This window comes from Bombyx mandarina, chromosome A1 (assembly GCF_030267445.1).
Source record: "Bombyx mandarina strain Sakado chromosome A1, ASM3026744v2".
Classification (NCBI taxonomy): Eukaryota; Metazoa; Arthropoda; class Insecta; order Lepidoptera; family Bombycidae; genus Bombyx; species Bombyx mandarina.
In genome coordinates, this window is record NC_143234.1 from 19,233,370 (window position 1) to 19,251,828 (window position 18,459).

The window sequence follows — 18,459 nt, forward strand, 5'->3', positions numbered from 1 at the left end:
CACCTGTCATTTTTGTCCATCATGTGACATTGGCGAAATCAATGTCTAAGGCTTTGGAACCAAATAAAAAACAGGCTTCATTCCACCAGCGGGATGCGAATCGTTAATGTTTCATTATATGCAATCCCTACTATATCTTTTGGGCTTACTTCGTAATATGTTACACGTGCCAGGAATATTTCTTAAAACCCTCACAACAATACTACACACTTAAATATGAGGAAAACCTTTGTTGGACTACAACAAGAATAGTAAATTTCCAAACGTATGTTAAGGGAAATTAAAAAAAATTGTTAAATATTCACTAAGGGTGATCGTATGAGGTTCTATGATTAATTATTATATTATTTTTTTTATCACCAAGAGACTAAAAATTGGATAAAAATAAAATTACATAATTTTTATAATTATTTTATTGCCCTTGTAGGCAGACGAGCACACGGCCCACCTGATGGTGAGTGGTTACCGTCGCCCATGGACTTCAGCAATGCCGGGGGCAGAGCCAAGACGCTGCCTACCGCTTAATACTCTCCACAAATCTCGTTTGAAGAAGGACATGTAATAGCGCTCGGGAAATACCGTGGAGGGGAGCTCATTCCATAGCCGGATGGTACGTGGCAAAAACGATCTCTGGAAACGCACTGTGGATGACCGCAGTGGCTTCAGGTAGTATGGATGAACTCTACTCCGGTGGCGGGCGGTGCGATAGTAAAAACGAGATGACGTTATCATCTCGAACAATTTCTCAGAGCACTTAACACAATAAAAACAATAACTTGTAATAAAAGCAATTGATATAATTTCAAAAAAGCTTCATAAAATTAAATATTATATTAAACAGCACATCAAAGAGAGGAAGGGGCGAAGCACCGGGTCCCTGTACGGGGGGTGGTGGGTAGGACGGCTCCAATAGAACCTTCCCGATTAAAAAACAAATTAATATAAATGCCTAACGCTCGCAGAATATAATATAGATTAAATGAACATCTCTTAATTAATATTTTAACACAATGTTAATCAATTATGTTACGTATTAAATAATTGGCATGTACGCCAAATTTTGGTAATCTAACTCAATAGGTAGTAAAACGGAAATAACAAGAATACACTAGTCATGAGGCGGGACGCAATATTAGAATACAATAGATGTTTAAGTGCTATCTAATAAAGTCTATTCGAACACAGCGTGAAACGAAACGCATATACTCATTTTTATTATATTATCTGTGCATTTTTCAACCACTCATGACCTTGGCGCCTTTTTTTTATTATTTTCAAATTTGCAAATTATTATTGTCAGACTAAAATCACTTCCACAAACCGACTTATTATTTGTCCCGAGCGTAGACAGTCCTATTTAATTGAAAAAAAAAACATATTGCTTTTTGTCAACGCTCAACTTTAGCACCCACCAATTTGTTGGAGTGGGGTTTTAAGCGTAATCGACTCATTAATAAATACGCTTTGAAAAAATAACGAGACTTTTTTTTTATTGCTTGGATGGGTGGAAGAGATCACAGCCCACCTGGTGTTAAGTGGTTACTGGAGCCCATAGACATCTACAACGTAAATGCGCCACCCACCTTGAGATATAAATTCTAAGGTTACAATGGTTGCCCCGCCCTTCAAACCGAAACGCATTACTGCTTCACGGCAGAAATAGGCAGGGTGGTGGTACCTACCCGCGCGGGCTCACAAGAGGTCCTACCACCAGTAATCACAAGAGGTCCTACCACCAGTAAAACTAAAACATAAACGGAAAAATCTCATTGCTTACCTGCCCATTATCCATCTCCAAGTAGCGGCGCACTGGTACCCGACAGCAGCTAATAACACAGCCGCCATCGCAGCCAGTAACACCGCGGCTGCGTAGTCCACGGAACTCCCGACCACAGATGTATGACCTTCCAAACTCTCCGGTTGCCACAATCCTGTAAACAAAATCAAGCTTGGAACGGTTTTTTCCCATCTATATGTATATAAAAATGAATTGCTGTTCGTTAGTCTCGCTAAAACTCGAAAACGGCTGGACCGATTTGGCTAATTTTGGTCTTGAATTATTTGTGGAAGTCCAGAGAAGGTTTAAAAGGTAGATAAATATGAAAATGCTCGGAATTAAATAAAAATAACAATTTTGTTTTCCCTTCGATGCGTCCCCCGTCGGACGGATTCCTTTTGTTTGTTTTAAAATACAAAAGCTTAGATCTTTTATTTATCGATTGAGGCACTACGAAGTCTGCCGGGTCAGCTAGTCTTAAATAAATCAAACCTGGCATTCGCGTTTCAAACTGTTTTCTAAATAGTCGGCATAGGCTAATTTGGCTTATAGCATTTCTACTTTGTTACTGTCTAGTCAGAAATTAATTTAACTATCAAACATCTAAGATTCCTAATGTAATTAAGAAAGTTTTAAAGTCGATCTTTCCATCTAAACGCAATAGACACAATATTCTAAATCTATTCTACACTACATAAAACTGAAAATAACGTTTCACGATAATAATAAAAAAACACCATCCTTTTTAATTAATGTGTTTTCTCCTTATTAGGATGTCTAGATATCCTTGAAATTGAAAGCTTATACATTTGTAGCAATCTTGTTCATTAAAGAAATACTAGATGATGACCGAGCTTAGCTCGTTTTTTTTTATAACGCCCTCTTGTTGTGTCTTTAAAGCAGTAAAAATAGTATTATTATTCGCCAATAGATGTCGGGAAGAGTCATAAAGTTGATTATCGATAAAGTTGATTATTGAAAACACGAATAAAACAACATTTTCTGAAAATAAATCGTAGCTAGATCGATTTATCGCCCCCGAAATCCCCTGTATATTAAATTTTATGAAAATCGTTGGAGCCGTTTCCGAGATTCAGATATATATACAAGAATTGCTCGTTTAAAGGTATATAAGATAACCACTTTATTGGCATTGTCGAATCAAGAATTTTTTATGGCCTCCACAAAAATATGTTATTAGATTTTCATTACCACAATACCACCCTTACCATTCAACCTTTCATACCTTTATATTCATCACCATCAAAATACGTTAAATATGATGTAATATTATTTAAAACCCAAAAACATATTTTACTCTTGTAGGAAATAAGAAAATCGAATCGTAGCAAACGCTTCCTAAATAAGTTCCCAAATTCCTAAATAAGTTGTATTACCTACGTATTACGAAATCGTATCCTAATAGATATAATATGAATTTGTTATGGTACTAAAATCTACATTCTATAAGTACATAACGCGTGTATAGATTTAATCGAACATCAATTGGAGTCTAATTAGTATCGTATTTGGGAATTAAATATTATTTAATTGCTACAAAGCGTCCCGAAGGGATATAGATTGTATGGTTTAATAGGTTTACTTGATGGAAACTAAAGTCCATGTAGCGTACGGACAACGGTAAGAGACCAGCCGTGCCATTACTCTCGTGAGTATTCACTTTAATACAGAAGTAAAACAATGAGAAGAAATAAAAAATATTGATTAAATCATTAAAGCTATTATAAATTTGGGTGATAGCATACAAGGCTGAGTATTTTAAGTCCTTTGTGCGCTTCATACTCGTCCTTACGTGCTAGAACCAAGTAATGTTTCTCGAGAAGTTGTAGAAAATATGATTTCATATGAAAACTGATACAGAAACTAAAAGTTCGCACATGCTAGGAGGAAATTTTAGTTTCTGTATCAGTTTTCAGTGTTCAGTCTTCAGTCTGTATCAGTTTAATTTAAAAACTCACTTTCCATAAATTCATTACTGATATAATTAAAATTGATTGTGAAATTGATAAACTCAAAACTATTGTAGGCTTGAGCCGCCTAATAAAGTTGACTCCGAAATAGAAGGCAAGAAATTCTATTTCATCAAAATTCAATCAACTGTATTACAGTTGAAATTCAATAGTATCAACTTAATTGTATTTTTGATCTGAAACTGACGCTTTTAATAAATAATAAAGCTGTATTTCGATTCTGAAGCATAAGATGTCTATTCCGGTCTGAAGGCGGGGCAGACGTTAGACGACATTTCGGGACTCCAAAACCGCGTCTCAAGAAAGGTCTAATCATGTGATGAGTCTCGGTAATCAATTAGCACTTTGAACGCCATGCGGTCTACCGATAGGCCTAGCGTACTATGCTATTCGGGCCAAGACCAAATCCCAAATTATTATCAACTTAAAATTTTCATTGTAAAATTTCTGAAAGCGAAAATTTACACGGAAGATAAAAATTTGCAACTCTTACCGTATAGTCTTTCAGATATTTTAAAACTGCTACACAACCTTGATAAAAACTACAGGTTGTAGGGACACAGTTTAGTAGCGTATGCAGTTTGTGCATCGCTTGCATTAGTCAGTCGTACATAGCCCACCCGACCCGTCAGACACTTGTGACAATATACGGAGTAAAATTGGAACTAACTTGTTTTATTAATAAAGGGCAGTTAACACCCTTTACATCGCAAAAGCAACCGTACACAGGTTTTCATTGGATTTGAAAATCACGCCATTCGGTTCCGCTTAAGGACCACGCGGCACACTTTCATACGCGTTTTGTTTATAACTACAATCGGTGGCTTGTAGAAAGCGTTTACGTTGGGACGGATTTAATTAATTATTTCAAACCTGATATTTCTAATGTCACCTTCAGATAATTCCATTCAGATGATTCCTTATCTTCAAAATAAATAAAAACGATGTGTGGTCTCGTGGGACACCGGATAGGAACGAAGTTTCTTATTATAAAAATATTAATTTTAAGTTCTATTCGAGGTATAAAGAAAATAAAACTGGAGGTTTCGCAAAAACCCACGGTCATTCGGTAACGTGCGAACTTATTGTGGTACACTTAATTCACGGTTGTTTGCATAAGAGTTAGTGTATTGCGCAAACGAACGCTCTGAGATCGTGGTCAATGAATGATAAAAAAATATGTTATTTTTGTACGTTATTACAAAGTTAAGTCGTACACTGTGTGCATTACTAATAAAAATCTTACGTTACGAACGTTTTTTCCCGGTTAGGGTATCCCTCCGCATCGTCCCATAAGGAACTTCGTTCCAAAAACATATTGAGATCAAAAACCATTGAAGCGGATTGTCGAAGAAATCAAACTAGCAGACCTCACAAGCATAAAACGATCCACTCTAGACTTAATGACAACATTTAGTAATAAATTACACAATAGCGAAGGTTTTTAAACGCATTGTAACTGATATGAATAACTTTTTTTATTGCTTAGATGGATGGACAAGCTCACAGCCCACCTGATGTTAAGTGGTTACTGGAGCCCATAGACATCTACAACGTAAATGCGCCACCCACCTCGAGATATAAGTTCTAAGGTCTCAGTATAGTTACGACGGTTACCACACCCTTCGAACCGAAACGCATTACTGCTTCACGGCGAAAATAGGCGGGGTGGTGGTACCTACCCGTGCGGACTCCCAAGAGGTCCTACCACCAGTGATTACGCAAATTATAATTTTGCGGGTTTAATTTTTATTACACGGTGTTATTCCTTCACCGTGGAAGTCAATCGTGAACATTTGTTGAGTACGTATTTCATTAGAAAAATGGGTACCCGCCTGCGGGATTCGAACACCGGTGCATCGCTTCATACGAATGCACCGGACGTCTTATCCTTTAGGCCACGACGACTTCACATTTGTAACCGCTGATTTAGCAACACTCGATAAGGGTTAGAACAGTTGGCTAAAGAACGACATCTAATAAAAACAGAGCTGAAATTTAGGTCGACTGAAGTGTATTTTCAGTTATCTAACATAATTCTGAATTGAGGTTAAACGAACAAATCGAATTATCATTCTGAGGGCCGATTTTGCGATAGGCTTTTTCATAACAATTTTATTCATAAAACCCAAAAAAATCATGTAACTAAACTGAAATTATTTATTTTAAAGGAATTGAATATTTCATTTAATCAAAGTAAATTGAATGCGAAATAATAATTACACATATCACAAAAAGACACTTAATTTATTGCTGTATTCATATGACGTGTGGGGATTAAGCACTGAAATATTATGGACACAGTCGCGTTATATTTAAAATAACTTCACAAGCAATATAATTCGAATTCTAATTAATAAATTATTAAAAAAATATTCTTATAAACACTGGTGTTCCTTTGTTATATACTTTTTTTTGTTTTTCTATTAATAACGATTAAATAAAAAATAAAGACTCAGTGTAAAATAATGAAACGAATCATTCAGTGTAAAAAAAAGGTAATAAAGTTGATGTTGCAGATAAATTTCTTGAATATTTGTGAAAAAATATATTAGGAATATATTTAAAACCGTTAAATCCTTCTAGCCATGTATATTTTGATCATGAAGACACTGCTCGAGACGGTTTTTTCCCGGTATTTTAAAGAAAGAAAAAACATTTATCTTTAAACTTGCTCGATTTAAATGATCGAGAAATTCCGTCCTAAAATTTAAATGATCAACGGGACTCTGAATGGAGGAGAGTGTTATAATTAAAGAAAAAATACACGTGTGGCACTCGGGGACTGCCGCGATCATAGCATTTTTTTATCAACTTATGCAATTACATTTAGACAATAATAGTTTCATATTAAAACAATAAGAAAATAAGACCACGCTATATTTATAAACATTAACAAAAGCAAAACATCAACTGTCCCCTTCACACTCATAAGCTAGACCGCGAGAGAGAGATATGGGCAGACTTTTCATGATGTGCATTCAGTGCGACAAACACTACACAAGCGCAATGTGTTGAACGCGAGCTACCTGGTAGGCAGAGTGGGGGTGTTAGGTTTTATTTGCGTTACGGAATTGCTTAATTCGGTCGCCGCGCTCAAAGCCCGCAATAAAAGCTATGCTTAGAAAAGCTTAGAAAAACAATCATAAACAGTACTTAAAACCATTTGACTTTTCTGTGCTTACTGATACTGTGTCTTCGTATATTCAACGTAAAACAAATTCAATGGACTTTATATGACACGCGCGTGCGGTCTTATTAAGTTTCACGCTACCTTCGTTCCGGAGTAATGAGGCGAATTCGCCTACGTGACTCATTAACGAACTGACAGTTAAAACTTGGGTTGGGACAGATTATGGCTGTGCCCACAACCCAGTTGTTTTGTACGACCTAAGAGATTGTTGGCGCAATAATTCGACGAGAAAATACTAATGTTGCATGCCAATAGGGAATATTAAGAATTCACTTTCATTTAATGTTCGTGTGGTTCTAAGTAAATTTCCAACATTCTCGAGTTTACAGTACCTAGAATAGCATCGGCCCATCAATTCACGTGGGTATTTTAATAGGTGACTAAGGGAAAGTATAAATGAACAATCGTCTCCTCTAAGTATTATACCAGCGTACGGCAATCGCCCATCTGTGTTAACCGATTGAAAGCCGCGTTGTAAAACCACACATACAATAGCATTGTGCGACGATAGCTTTGCGGCAGAAATTGGCAGGGTGGTAGTACCTACCCGTGCGGGCTCACAAGATGTAGACCAGCAATAACCCAAATAAAAGTGTTTGCAGATTTGATATTTATTACACGATGTTATTCCTTCACCATGACTTCCATTAATCGTGAATTGTGAAGTGTCTATTTTTGGGACGGAACGTATTTCATCACAAAAATAGACACTTGTAGGCGAAATTCGAACACTGATACAGTCACATCGCGGATAAGAGTGCACATGGCGTCTTATACTGTAGACAATGACAACTTCAAAATATCACTTCGACTTTAAAATGTCACAAGTTGACGCATTCACGGTGTAATAGCTACGAGCTTCGGTAACCAATTGATACCAGATGGTTCTTGAGAAAGCATTGCATATCCTGTGCTGTTCTGACGAACAAACCCTCAGTTCAACCCGATACTTCTACGGTAATGAATACTGAAGTTTTTGGGCTAGAGAGACGTAAACCTGTCATTATCCCAGGAAAACGCGACATTCTTCATTAATTTTGAATAATCTATATATATAAAAATTAATTGCTGTTCGTTAGAACAGTTTGGAACCTCTGGGTCTGCGGAGGGACTTCGGTTCCCTCTGTATTTTGTACCGTATGTTCCATGGGGAGTGCTCTGAGGAATTGTTCGAGATGATACCGGCATCTCGTTTTTGCCATCGCACCGCCCGCCACCGGAGTAGAGTTCATCCATACTACCTGGAGCCACTGCGGTCATCCACAGTGCGTTTCCAGAGGTCTTTTTTGCCACGTACCATCCGGCTATTCCCCTCCACGGTGTTTCCCGAGCGCTATGACATGTCCTTCTTCAAACGAGGCTTGTGGAGAGTATTAAACGGTAGGCAGCGGCTTGGCTCTGCCCCTGGCATTGCTGAAGTCCATGGGCGACGGTAACCACTCACCATCAGGTGGGCCGTATGCAGGTCTGCCTAAAAGGGCAAAAAAAAAAAAAAAAAAGTCTCGCTAAAACTCGAGAACGGCTGGACCGATTTGGCTAACTTTGATCTTGAATTATTTGTGGAAGTCCAGAAAAGGTTTAAAAAGTAGATAAATATGAAAATGGTCGTAATTAAATAAAAATAACAATTTTCTTTTTCCTTTCATGTCTTTTGTTTGTTTTAAGTTTATTTTATACAAAATTTTAGGTCTTTTACTTATCAATTGAGGCACTACAAAGTCTGCCGGGTCAGCTAGTTTTGAATAAAAAAATGAGCGCGAGAAAAACCGCGTGCCGTGTCTAGGAGACCAGAAAAAATTAATTTACAAAATCAGACACCCTTCACTTGGAATAGTCACTAAATCAAAAATATGGCAAAATTGTGTTCACTCACCAAATTATATACGTTTCATTATAAATAGTACCATAACATAACATAACAATAAACCCAATAGACCTATGAAGTTAAAACAAAAACTATTTTTTATTTATTTATATAATTGGCAAACTACCTAATCACTCAGACATCCGAGTTTAACTGAAATGTAATTTGTAACGTGACATTGAACTGTGTGTCTGCGCTGAACAGATAAAATGCACTTCCGTAGCCGACGCCAACGGTTTATGAGTAATCGCCATTGGAAATCCAAAAAACGTGAACATGTTTTTTTTTATATGTATGTACATATCGACGCTTGAAAGGCAAACGTGAATAAGCGACAATAACTGATTTGTACATAAATGATAGGCAATGACCATATTCGATGCGAGAAAAAAAAAAAAATCTAGATCTATTAAAATTATTTCAATCCTACAGCTAGATTCGTTAAAATAGAACATTTTTTTTTCAGGTATTTCTCGTGTATGTTTTATATTAATTTCAACTTTAAATTAGTCTACTGTAAAGTCCACGCATTATCGCTTAGTCACTGTTGCCTTTCAAGCGTCGATATGTACAACGTAGATTAGCTCGTGATCATCCAGAAATCACAGCGGCACAACAAAATCATAACCAACCAAAAAACGGTACATATTTATTTATTTATTTATTAAGTTGCACCAACAAAGTGATCATTAATACCAAACATTGAACAATTGACAGAAGTTCATGGCAGATGTCACCTCAATTATAGGTGCAATCGACAGTGCATTAACAACAAAAATAAAAATAAATTATATAACCAAGATTTGATTACATTTGATTGATTGCTTAAGATGAATATATCAAAAGTAATTTTGCTCAAAGATTCCATTTTGGTAAATCGTTTTATCGCTAGCTTAATTGAGCTCTTATTATCATTGTCGTATTCAAAAAAAAAAAAAATATATTAAAAAAAACGGATATTTCTGAAATCAAATCCACGTCTTCATTTCAAGAGAGATTTGATTCATTAATGGGATTATAGAAATAAATAATAAATAAATATAAATAAATAAATAAATATTTACTAACAATCACGCCACGTTAACTGGTCCCGTGATAAGTTCGTAAAGAACTTGTGTTACAGGTACCAGATAACGGATATAAATGTAAGATTTTTATTATACACACACATATATTTAATAGACATCCATAACCCTGGAAAAGACATTTATATTTATCATACAAATATCTTCCCTTGGCGGGATTCGAACCCGCGACCTCCTTGTGTAGTGACTATGTCACTTACCGCTACACCAGACGGCCGTTGAAAATAATTTACTACATTAAGTATATTATATTTACTACATTTAGTATACTATATTATGTAAATCGTTTTATCGGCTTAATTTAGCGCTTATCACTCTCGTATTCAAAATATAAAAAAATGAAATATTTAAAAAACGAATATTTCTGAAATCACGCCTTCTGAAATCCTCGTCTTTATTTCAAGAAAGATTTGATTGATTAATGGGATTATAGAAATAATTTGCTACATTAAACAATAATAATAATAATAACTTCGTACCAAATAAGATAAATTATAATGTTTGAATTCAAGTGAGATCCAGGCAGCCGAGGTGCGAAAGTTTAACGAACCCCAAAACTTTAAGCTTAACACCAAAGTTTCGAGTTGTTAAATGAAAAAGCTTGAGGGGGCTTGCAAACATTTTTGAGCATAAGTTTGTCCCCTGCGTAAAAGTCAACGAATAATCAGCTCGAGGTTATTGAACCAATAACTGCAGAGGGGAGTGAAAATAGGAAAAGTTTGAAAAAATTGATTTACAGCCAACCTTGCGTTAAGTTGTTACGGGAGCCCATGGATATCACAACGAGATTGCCGCCACCGACTTTGAGACATTATGTCGAAGTCTCACGATTAATTTTCGGCAGAAATAGGCAATAAAGTGGCAAAAAAACCTACCCAAGTTTTTTATTTAATTTTATTGCATAGGTGGACGAGCTCACGGCCCACCCGGTGTTAAGTGTTTACCAGAACCCATAGACATCTACAACGTAAATGTCGCCACCCACCTTGCGACATGAATTGTAGGGTGTCACTTTTAACAGTACAACGGCTGCTCCACCCTTCAAACCGAATCGCATTACTGCTTCACGTCACAAATAGGCAGGGTAATGGTACCTACTCGGGTCCTACCACCAGTAAAAAGTAGTCTAGTCTCAGAGTTAGCCCAACCGCTAATAAATACCGAAATATATAAATTATGCAATACATTTTAACTACACGATGATACTTCTTCATCTTGAAACACCTGTTGAGTACGTATTTATTTATTTGTTACAAAAAAACACAACGGAACATGCCACACGAGCTTTTCAATCCTTTCTTACCAACTTCATTGGCTTATTGCTTTATGGCAGCCTTAGAATTCTGGTTGAAGATAGTGTGCGTAGTCTATGAATAATTGCAAAAGGTCACACAGCGAAACGCCCAAAATTGTTTTCCTCTTCAAACCTTCTTTTAAAGAAAAATTGTCATAGCCGTGAAGAAACATCTAAGAGTGGAGTTCATTCTAAAGGTTTGTGAAAAGTGAATAAATATTATCCGGAAACGCACTGACAATGAACATAATATTGAAGTCGTCATGGCCTAAAGGATAAGACGTCCGGTGCATTCGTATCTAGCGATGCAACGGTGCTCGAATCCCGCAGGCGGGTACCAATTTTTCTAATGAAATACGTACTTAACAATTGTTCACGATTGACTTCCACGATGAAGGAATAACATCCTGTAATAAAAATCAAACCCGCAAAATTATAATTTGCGTAATTACTGGTGGTAGGACCTCTTGTGAGTCCGCACGGGTAGGTACCACCGCCCCGCCTATTTCTGCCGTGAAGCAGTAATGCGTTTCGTTTTCGTTGTAACTATACTGAGACCTTAGAACTTATATCTCAAAGTGTGTGGCGCATTTACGTTGTAGATGTCTATGGGTTCCAGTTACCACATAACACCAGGTGGGCTGTGACCTCGTCCACACATATAGGCAATAAAAACAAAAAAAAAACATAAGATATAGGTTAAATTACGTTTAACAGTAGTATAAACGCACCTCAGTCAACTAGTGATTAAGCCCAAAAAACAGTAAAATTGTAACGCGATAAAATCTCGACTTGTATTACTACTTTGCTATACACTTTAAACAAATCTCCGACGTTGAGGGTTCTTTGACCCTGGGTTAGGGCCGAATCTCGAGATATTTGTGCTGCAATAAAACGCTACAAGTTGGTAGAATGTTTTGATACAATGTCGTACACGCTCCGACACGCTTTCGGGGATTAAATGCGAAAAGCCAACATCTGTCCTACATTTTTTTAGTGAACGCTGGCAATCAAACAATTTGTTATAGTTTCACTTTCACTCGTATCATTAACGATAAATCCTTAAAAAATATTAATGCTATAGCTCTAACAGTTTACCATCCTTGAGCCCTCGTGAGTAGTAGTAGTAGAAGTTCCGAGAATTATAGTTATAGGTAATCTTAAAAATCGTTGATTGTACCCGGCCCTCAATCTAAAACCTTATGAACACCAATGGTTGTGGATGATGATCCATCAGAATCAAGATTACAATAAACATAAAAAAAAAGAAAATCCTAAAATTTCATATACAATTTATTTTATGTCGAAAAGTTTTTATAAATAAATAAGTAGTAGTTGTAGTTTCAAATACTTTCTGAATTTAAAAATATTGTGAATTTTACGAATTTTACGATGCGTATAGCAATTATTATTTCATTCTGCTTTCATATTTGAATTTTTTATACTTTTTTTTCGTATTCAACCAGTACGTTTCGTTCACTTAGAACTAGACAATTAGATTTGACAGAACTCTGGCCATTGGACTTGATTACCTTACCTTTTGATGCTGCGGTAGCAAATTACAAATGGGGTGTCAAAAATTACAGCCATGCGACTGTAACTGCGCTCAGATAAATAAAGTTCCAAATTGAATCCACATTGGAATTCTAAAAAAACGTTTTTCTGCAATTAGAAACTATATTCCAATAATGAATAATGCTTGTTAATAAAAATCCAAAAAACTTAAGTTTGAAGATACTAATTATGTTGTAAGCTAGATATAATACTACAGGTTATCACGGGTGGAAGAATTAGATCAGTGAGTGCTTCGGTAGGAGACTGATGAAATTACTTTCAAAATCTATCTCTTTCATTTTTTTCATCGGAAATTTCCAAAGGTTTCTTATACTTTACTTGCCCGAGAGGCAATGAACAACTGACGATATTACCAAGATTCAAAAATACACAGTTTATTTGTATGTACGTAAATATAATTGAAGCACTTCTTTACTTTATGAAAGTAAAGGCGATTGCATGTAGCAAAGATGCGAATGTTGCGATGGATGTGTGGAGTAACGAGAATGGATAGAATACGGAATGAATTTGATAGAAGAAGTCTGAAAGTGGCATCTGTGACAGAGAAGCTGAGAAGTGCGCGCTTGGGATGGTATGGACATGTGATGAGACGAAATGAAAATGAGGTTCGTAAGAGAATGTTAACTATGAATGTGGAAAGATATAGAGGAAGAAGTAGACCTAAGAAGAAATGGATGGATTGCGTGAAAGACGATATGGGTAAGAAGGGAGGGAGCGAAGAAATGGTATATGATAGAAGAGTATGGAAGGAAAAAACATGTTGCACCGACCTCAGGTGACTGGGAGAAGAGCAGGACAATGATGATGAATGATGATAAAAAAATCAAATTGATCCTGCGATATATTTAAATTTCTTTGCACACATAAAGAATCCTATATTGAGGTTTGGTTCGTTTCGTTTATAACGTCGTATTTATCGTAAGACGAACAAATTTCGGTGTTGAACTTAAGATTGGATTAACTTTGATGAATTGGATTAACTGACTTTGTAACACAGGTTTTCCTAGCATAAAAGTCAGGGAATATTGTTATTGTATACCTCATAAAAAAGCCATGTATATTATTATACTAGTGTTAAGAATTCTTGTACGTGTTTGCATTTTAAGAGGCTTGAATAAATATTAATATTATTAAATTTAAAAAACTTCTTTTTTTTAACTAGTTCTCGAACTTTTGATAATTCTTTGAACCTAAACACTCTTAAATTTAACAAAGAAACTGTTAAAGCTTCAAATACCAAACAGTACCGATTAGATAGATTTATAATACCTCATCCCGAATCAAAATATTTCATCGACATGATTTCTGTATCAAAGAGCGCTCAAGTGTGCCAAGGACGGGCAAAAGTCCTTCAAGACTTCCCGATTCTGTTATTTACAGACAAAATTAATTTACCAATGACTCGAAATACGACAGTATTAATTGTTTGCGAACGATACGAATCCTTGGAAACTTTGGTTTCGATGTTACAATCGGATTACGATTCGTCTCCGCTGCTATGAACTTTTTCATGATTTGAAAAAGTTTATAGCATCATATTTCCAAGTTAAGGACGTGGACGAAAAAAGATTGCAGGGGCGTAGTCCTATCCGTTGCTCTGATCAGATTCTTGATATTATTCCACCTTCTACGATGTCCTTAGAGTAGCCTAAAACTGGATGACATGGTACAAAATCGTGAGGACAACATCATGGGTGATTATGACCCTCAGATATGAAGAGCATGACTGAAGGAAGAGAATTTCAACTTAAACGTCATTAATACATACTTGCCAAATCTCAAAATATGTGATACTAGCGGCCCGCTCCGGCTCCGCTCGGGTCTTTAACAAAAATTACAACGATATTTGACGTAGTTTTATTTTTTAAAATAAAAGAACACTTAGTGCGACATAACTATAATAGTTAGAAATATTATGCTGTCGCAACACTTTTTGTAAATAATAATGTGTTCTACAAAGTCGTAGTACATTATTATTTTATTCTATCACCAATAATTTTCGAAGGGCACGCGATGTACAGAATATTTTAGGTAATTTTTTTACACCTTGGGTTGCATAATTGGAGATTTAGTAAAAATCCCTAATTTTTTTCAAAAAAAATTAGAGTCTATGTCACTCAGGAATAGTGTAGCTTCCAAACAGTGAAAGAATTTTTCAAATCGGTTCAGTAGTTTCAGAGCCCATTCAATACAAACAAACAAACAAATATTTTCTCTTTATAATATTAGTATATAAGTATAAGTAGATCTACCACCAGCTCTCAAAAACGTCTAGAGAATTTTAATTTATTAGAGAGAATTCATTTTTGTTAATTTCTTTAAAGTATTTATTTAAGACAAACATTTTACACTTAAGATTAAAATTTTAAAAGACAAATCAAATGAAACGGTCTGGAGTGAGCCCCTAACTAACTGCTGTTCTTTTCTACCTATACATATTTAAAAGTTTTTGGAAATTATCACTCATTTTTATTGTTGCTTTACGGCCTTGGGCCAATCATAATTTGAATTAAGTTTTACACTCGCTTAAGGACCTCAACAAAGTCGAAAATTGCATCACAATAGAACGAAAAACGTATGACTTATTATTACTTTTGAGAATTTTTATTGAATATTCATATTTTAATTCTATTAATAAAAAAAACTTCTAAACAAATAAAATCTATCTTAATCTGAAAGACAAAGCTTGGTTTAATGCCTGTCTTTAGCGAGAAAAGAATGATTAATTACCACATCTTCACTGCTACTTAATGCGTTTTAGAACGAAAACCATCATTAGGCAGACAAAAATTTAAATTCGATTATTCTTAATATCTTTTTTAGTTTTATTTTTATTTGCTTAAATAAATATAAGGATCATTGAATAGATAGACATAGACGGCATAGAATATACAGAAGAAATAAAAGTTTGATGAACCTAGATGCAACAAGTATATTTTATATCCAAATTATGGCTCCATTTTCAAAAGAGAGGACTTGTTTTATTGGCAATAGATGAAATCGTGCGGAGCGGACGGCTAGCGTGGTACGGGCATGTAATGCGTAGAGAGATGCATGTGACTAGGAGATGTATGGAAATGGTAGTGCAAGGTAGAGGGGGAAGAAATCGATCGAAGAACACATGGATGGAGTGTGTGAATGATGATATGCGAGAAAGAGGAGTGAGTGTTGAGATGACGGTTGATAGAAGAGAATGGAATAGAAAAATTAGCTGTGCCGACCCCATTTAGTGGGATAAGGTGGAGACAAAGAGGAAAAAAGGACTTAATGGCGTGTTCATCTAACCGCTTGAAGAATCCAAGTAACAATTCAGGTCATGAAGATCCACCAGTTGTTTGGCCGAGAAAAGTAAAAATCAAACCACGGTTCAGTTTCAGAACTTCCCCTCGTTAACTTTTGGAAATATACGGGAAAACATACATTGACAAATGAGTGAGGACGTCACACGCTGGAAAATTTTGATTAAGATAATTTTGTTGCCAAATTTTGTTCACGAGCGCCAACGAAAACCAGTAAAAATTTTATTACAAAGAAAATTTTCTAGCGAAATGTTTACATTTTTTACGGCCAGCCTCCGGCGATAAAAAGGCACCTTAAAAAGAAAGTTCAACGCATCAAGAGTTCAATGTATGGATGTAAATAAGGGTGGGGCGTATTTTCAATCGGCATAGATCTATTTCTGCCGCGAAACAATCCTACTTTCCGCTTTGAAGGGTGGGCCAGTAAACAACACCTCAGCTACCTCATTCCTCAAGATGGGCAAAGACTTTGAGGTGATTTTCCTTGTCTCAAGACGAATCCCACAGGCAAAGACAAAATAGTTAAGCACCATTTTATCTTCGGTTTGTGAAGCGGTTTTCTCTTATTCCTTTTTTTCATTTGATAGCGGTCCAGTTAGAGTTATGAATAAACAAGCCGCAAATAGTTTTGATTTTTCAAAATGTCAATAACATAGCCAAAGTGATAGATAGATGTAATAGATGTGTGAAATGTATTCAATTCTTGTGAATGATGGAAGTCGAATTTCAGTTATTGATCGAAGATAAAAAATTGTAACAAGCGAACTCTTTCAGCAAATGTAGCGTTGATATAGCGTTTTTTTAACAAAACATACCCCTCCTTACTTCTAGGTAAAAAATGATGCACCGTAATTTTCAGATAATAGTTTCCATAAAACATTTTCGTTCACCTCAAAGAAAAACATGAAAAATTATTATCCCTCATTCGGTTTTTCAAACGTAAAAGCCCGGGTCTTGTAAACCCGTCAAGCTCCTTTTTGTCACGAATTTCACAACGAAAATTATCATGACGGTCGGGACATTTTTCGGATCACCAATAAACTTTTTTTTGTTGCTTAGATGGATGGACGGGCTCACAACCCACCTGGTATTAAGTGGTTACTGGAGCCCATAGACATCTACAACGTAAACACGCCACCCACCTTGATATATAAGTTCTAAAGCCTCAGTATGGTTACAACAGCTACGCCACCCTTCAAACCGAAACACATTACTGCTTCACGGCAGAAATAGGCAGGGTGGTGGTACCCATCCGTGCGGACTCACAAGAGGTCCTACTACCAGTAAAAAGCTCAGTGCATAATTTCAGAAAGCGGCATATCGAGCGCGTCTTAGCTTGTATATTTGTTAACTTATATGTCGTGGCAAACGACTTAAGTAATATTAAAACATTGTTTTGATCGTTATTTAAATGATAAGATGTTGTTTTAATAAATATCCAAAAAATATAGAGTAGACGCCGTAACGCCAGAATATAAAATGGACGGATTCGCGTGAGTCAGAACGAAACTGTTGATTTTCCCTGTCATTGTGAAAATGATTTATTGAGAGTTTCAATAATTATTATTCAAAATTCATAATTTGGTAGACAGCGGCTTGGCTCTACCTCTGGCGTTGCTGAATTCCATGGGTGGTAACCACTCACCATCAGGCGGGACGTATGCTCGTCAGCCTTTTTTTATTGCTTAGATTGGTGGTATTAAGTAGTCACCGGAGCCCATAGAAATCTACAACGTAAATGCCGCCACCCACCTTGAGATATAAGTTCTAAGATCTCAGTTTTTACAGTACAACCTTCAACCGGAAACGCGTTACTGCTTTACGGCAGAAATAAAAGGGCAATAAAAAAATATATTCAAAAGGTTTTATTGACTTTTATTGCAATGAGCTCAGTTCCAGATAATGACAGAACTGCCGCTCAGCCATCCCTGGTTCGGTCGTATACATGAAGATAACATAATCCTTAAAAGCTTTGGCCACTTCTAGATGTAAGTATTAATGATCATCAAACTATTCAAATTTCTATCACTAAATTGTGTCTGTTAATGAACCCGGAATTTCATTGAAATTAAATTCATCTTACCCAGGAGTAATTAATCACATTCCTTTGGTATTTTTAACAAAAATTACACTTGAAATTATCAAATGCCTATGAAAAATGTACCATCAAAAAGCAATATAAATAGTCACTGCTTAATACAGGGATGTCCAGACAACAAGATTGTTTTAATGCGGCCCGCGATACGTGTTTTAATCAGGAAATAATTTTGGATATAAATAGTTTAGATAATAGAATTCTTTGTCAAAACATAAAATCAATGTTTGGTATAATTTATCTTTATTCTTGTAACATTCCATTCCTACGACATCATCTAAAAGTG

At 35.8% G+C, this 18,459-nt stretch overlaps 1 protein-coding gene across 5 annotated transcripts in view; it reads right to left on the reverse strand.

The window, feature by feature from the left end:
• Window positions 1-18,459, reverse strand: part of LOC114242725 (synaptotagmin-10) — a 126,230-nt gene that overhangs the window by 65,429 nt on the left and 42,342 nt on the right. For 4 of the 5 annotated variants that reach the window (XM_089739309.1, XM_028173988.2, XM_089739310.1 and 1 more), the window contains exon 2: window positions 1,778-1,931. In XM_089739309.1, coding sequence (XP_089595435.1) covers window positions 1,778-1,931 — 154 coding nt within the window. Of the gene's footprint in view, window positions 1-1,777; window positions 1,932-8,834; window positions 8,895-18,459 lie in introns of those variants that run through there. The other variant, XM_028173986.2, reaches the window with a different exon arrangement.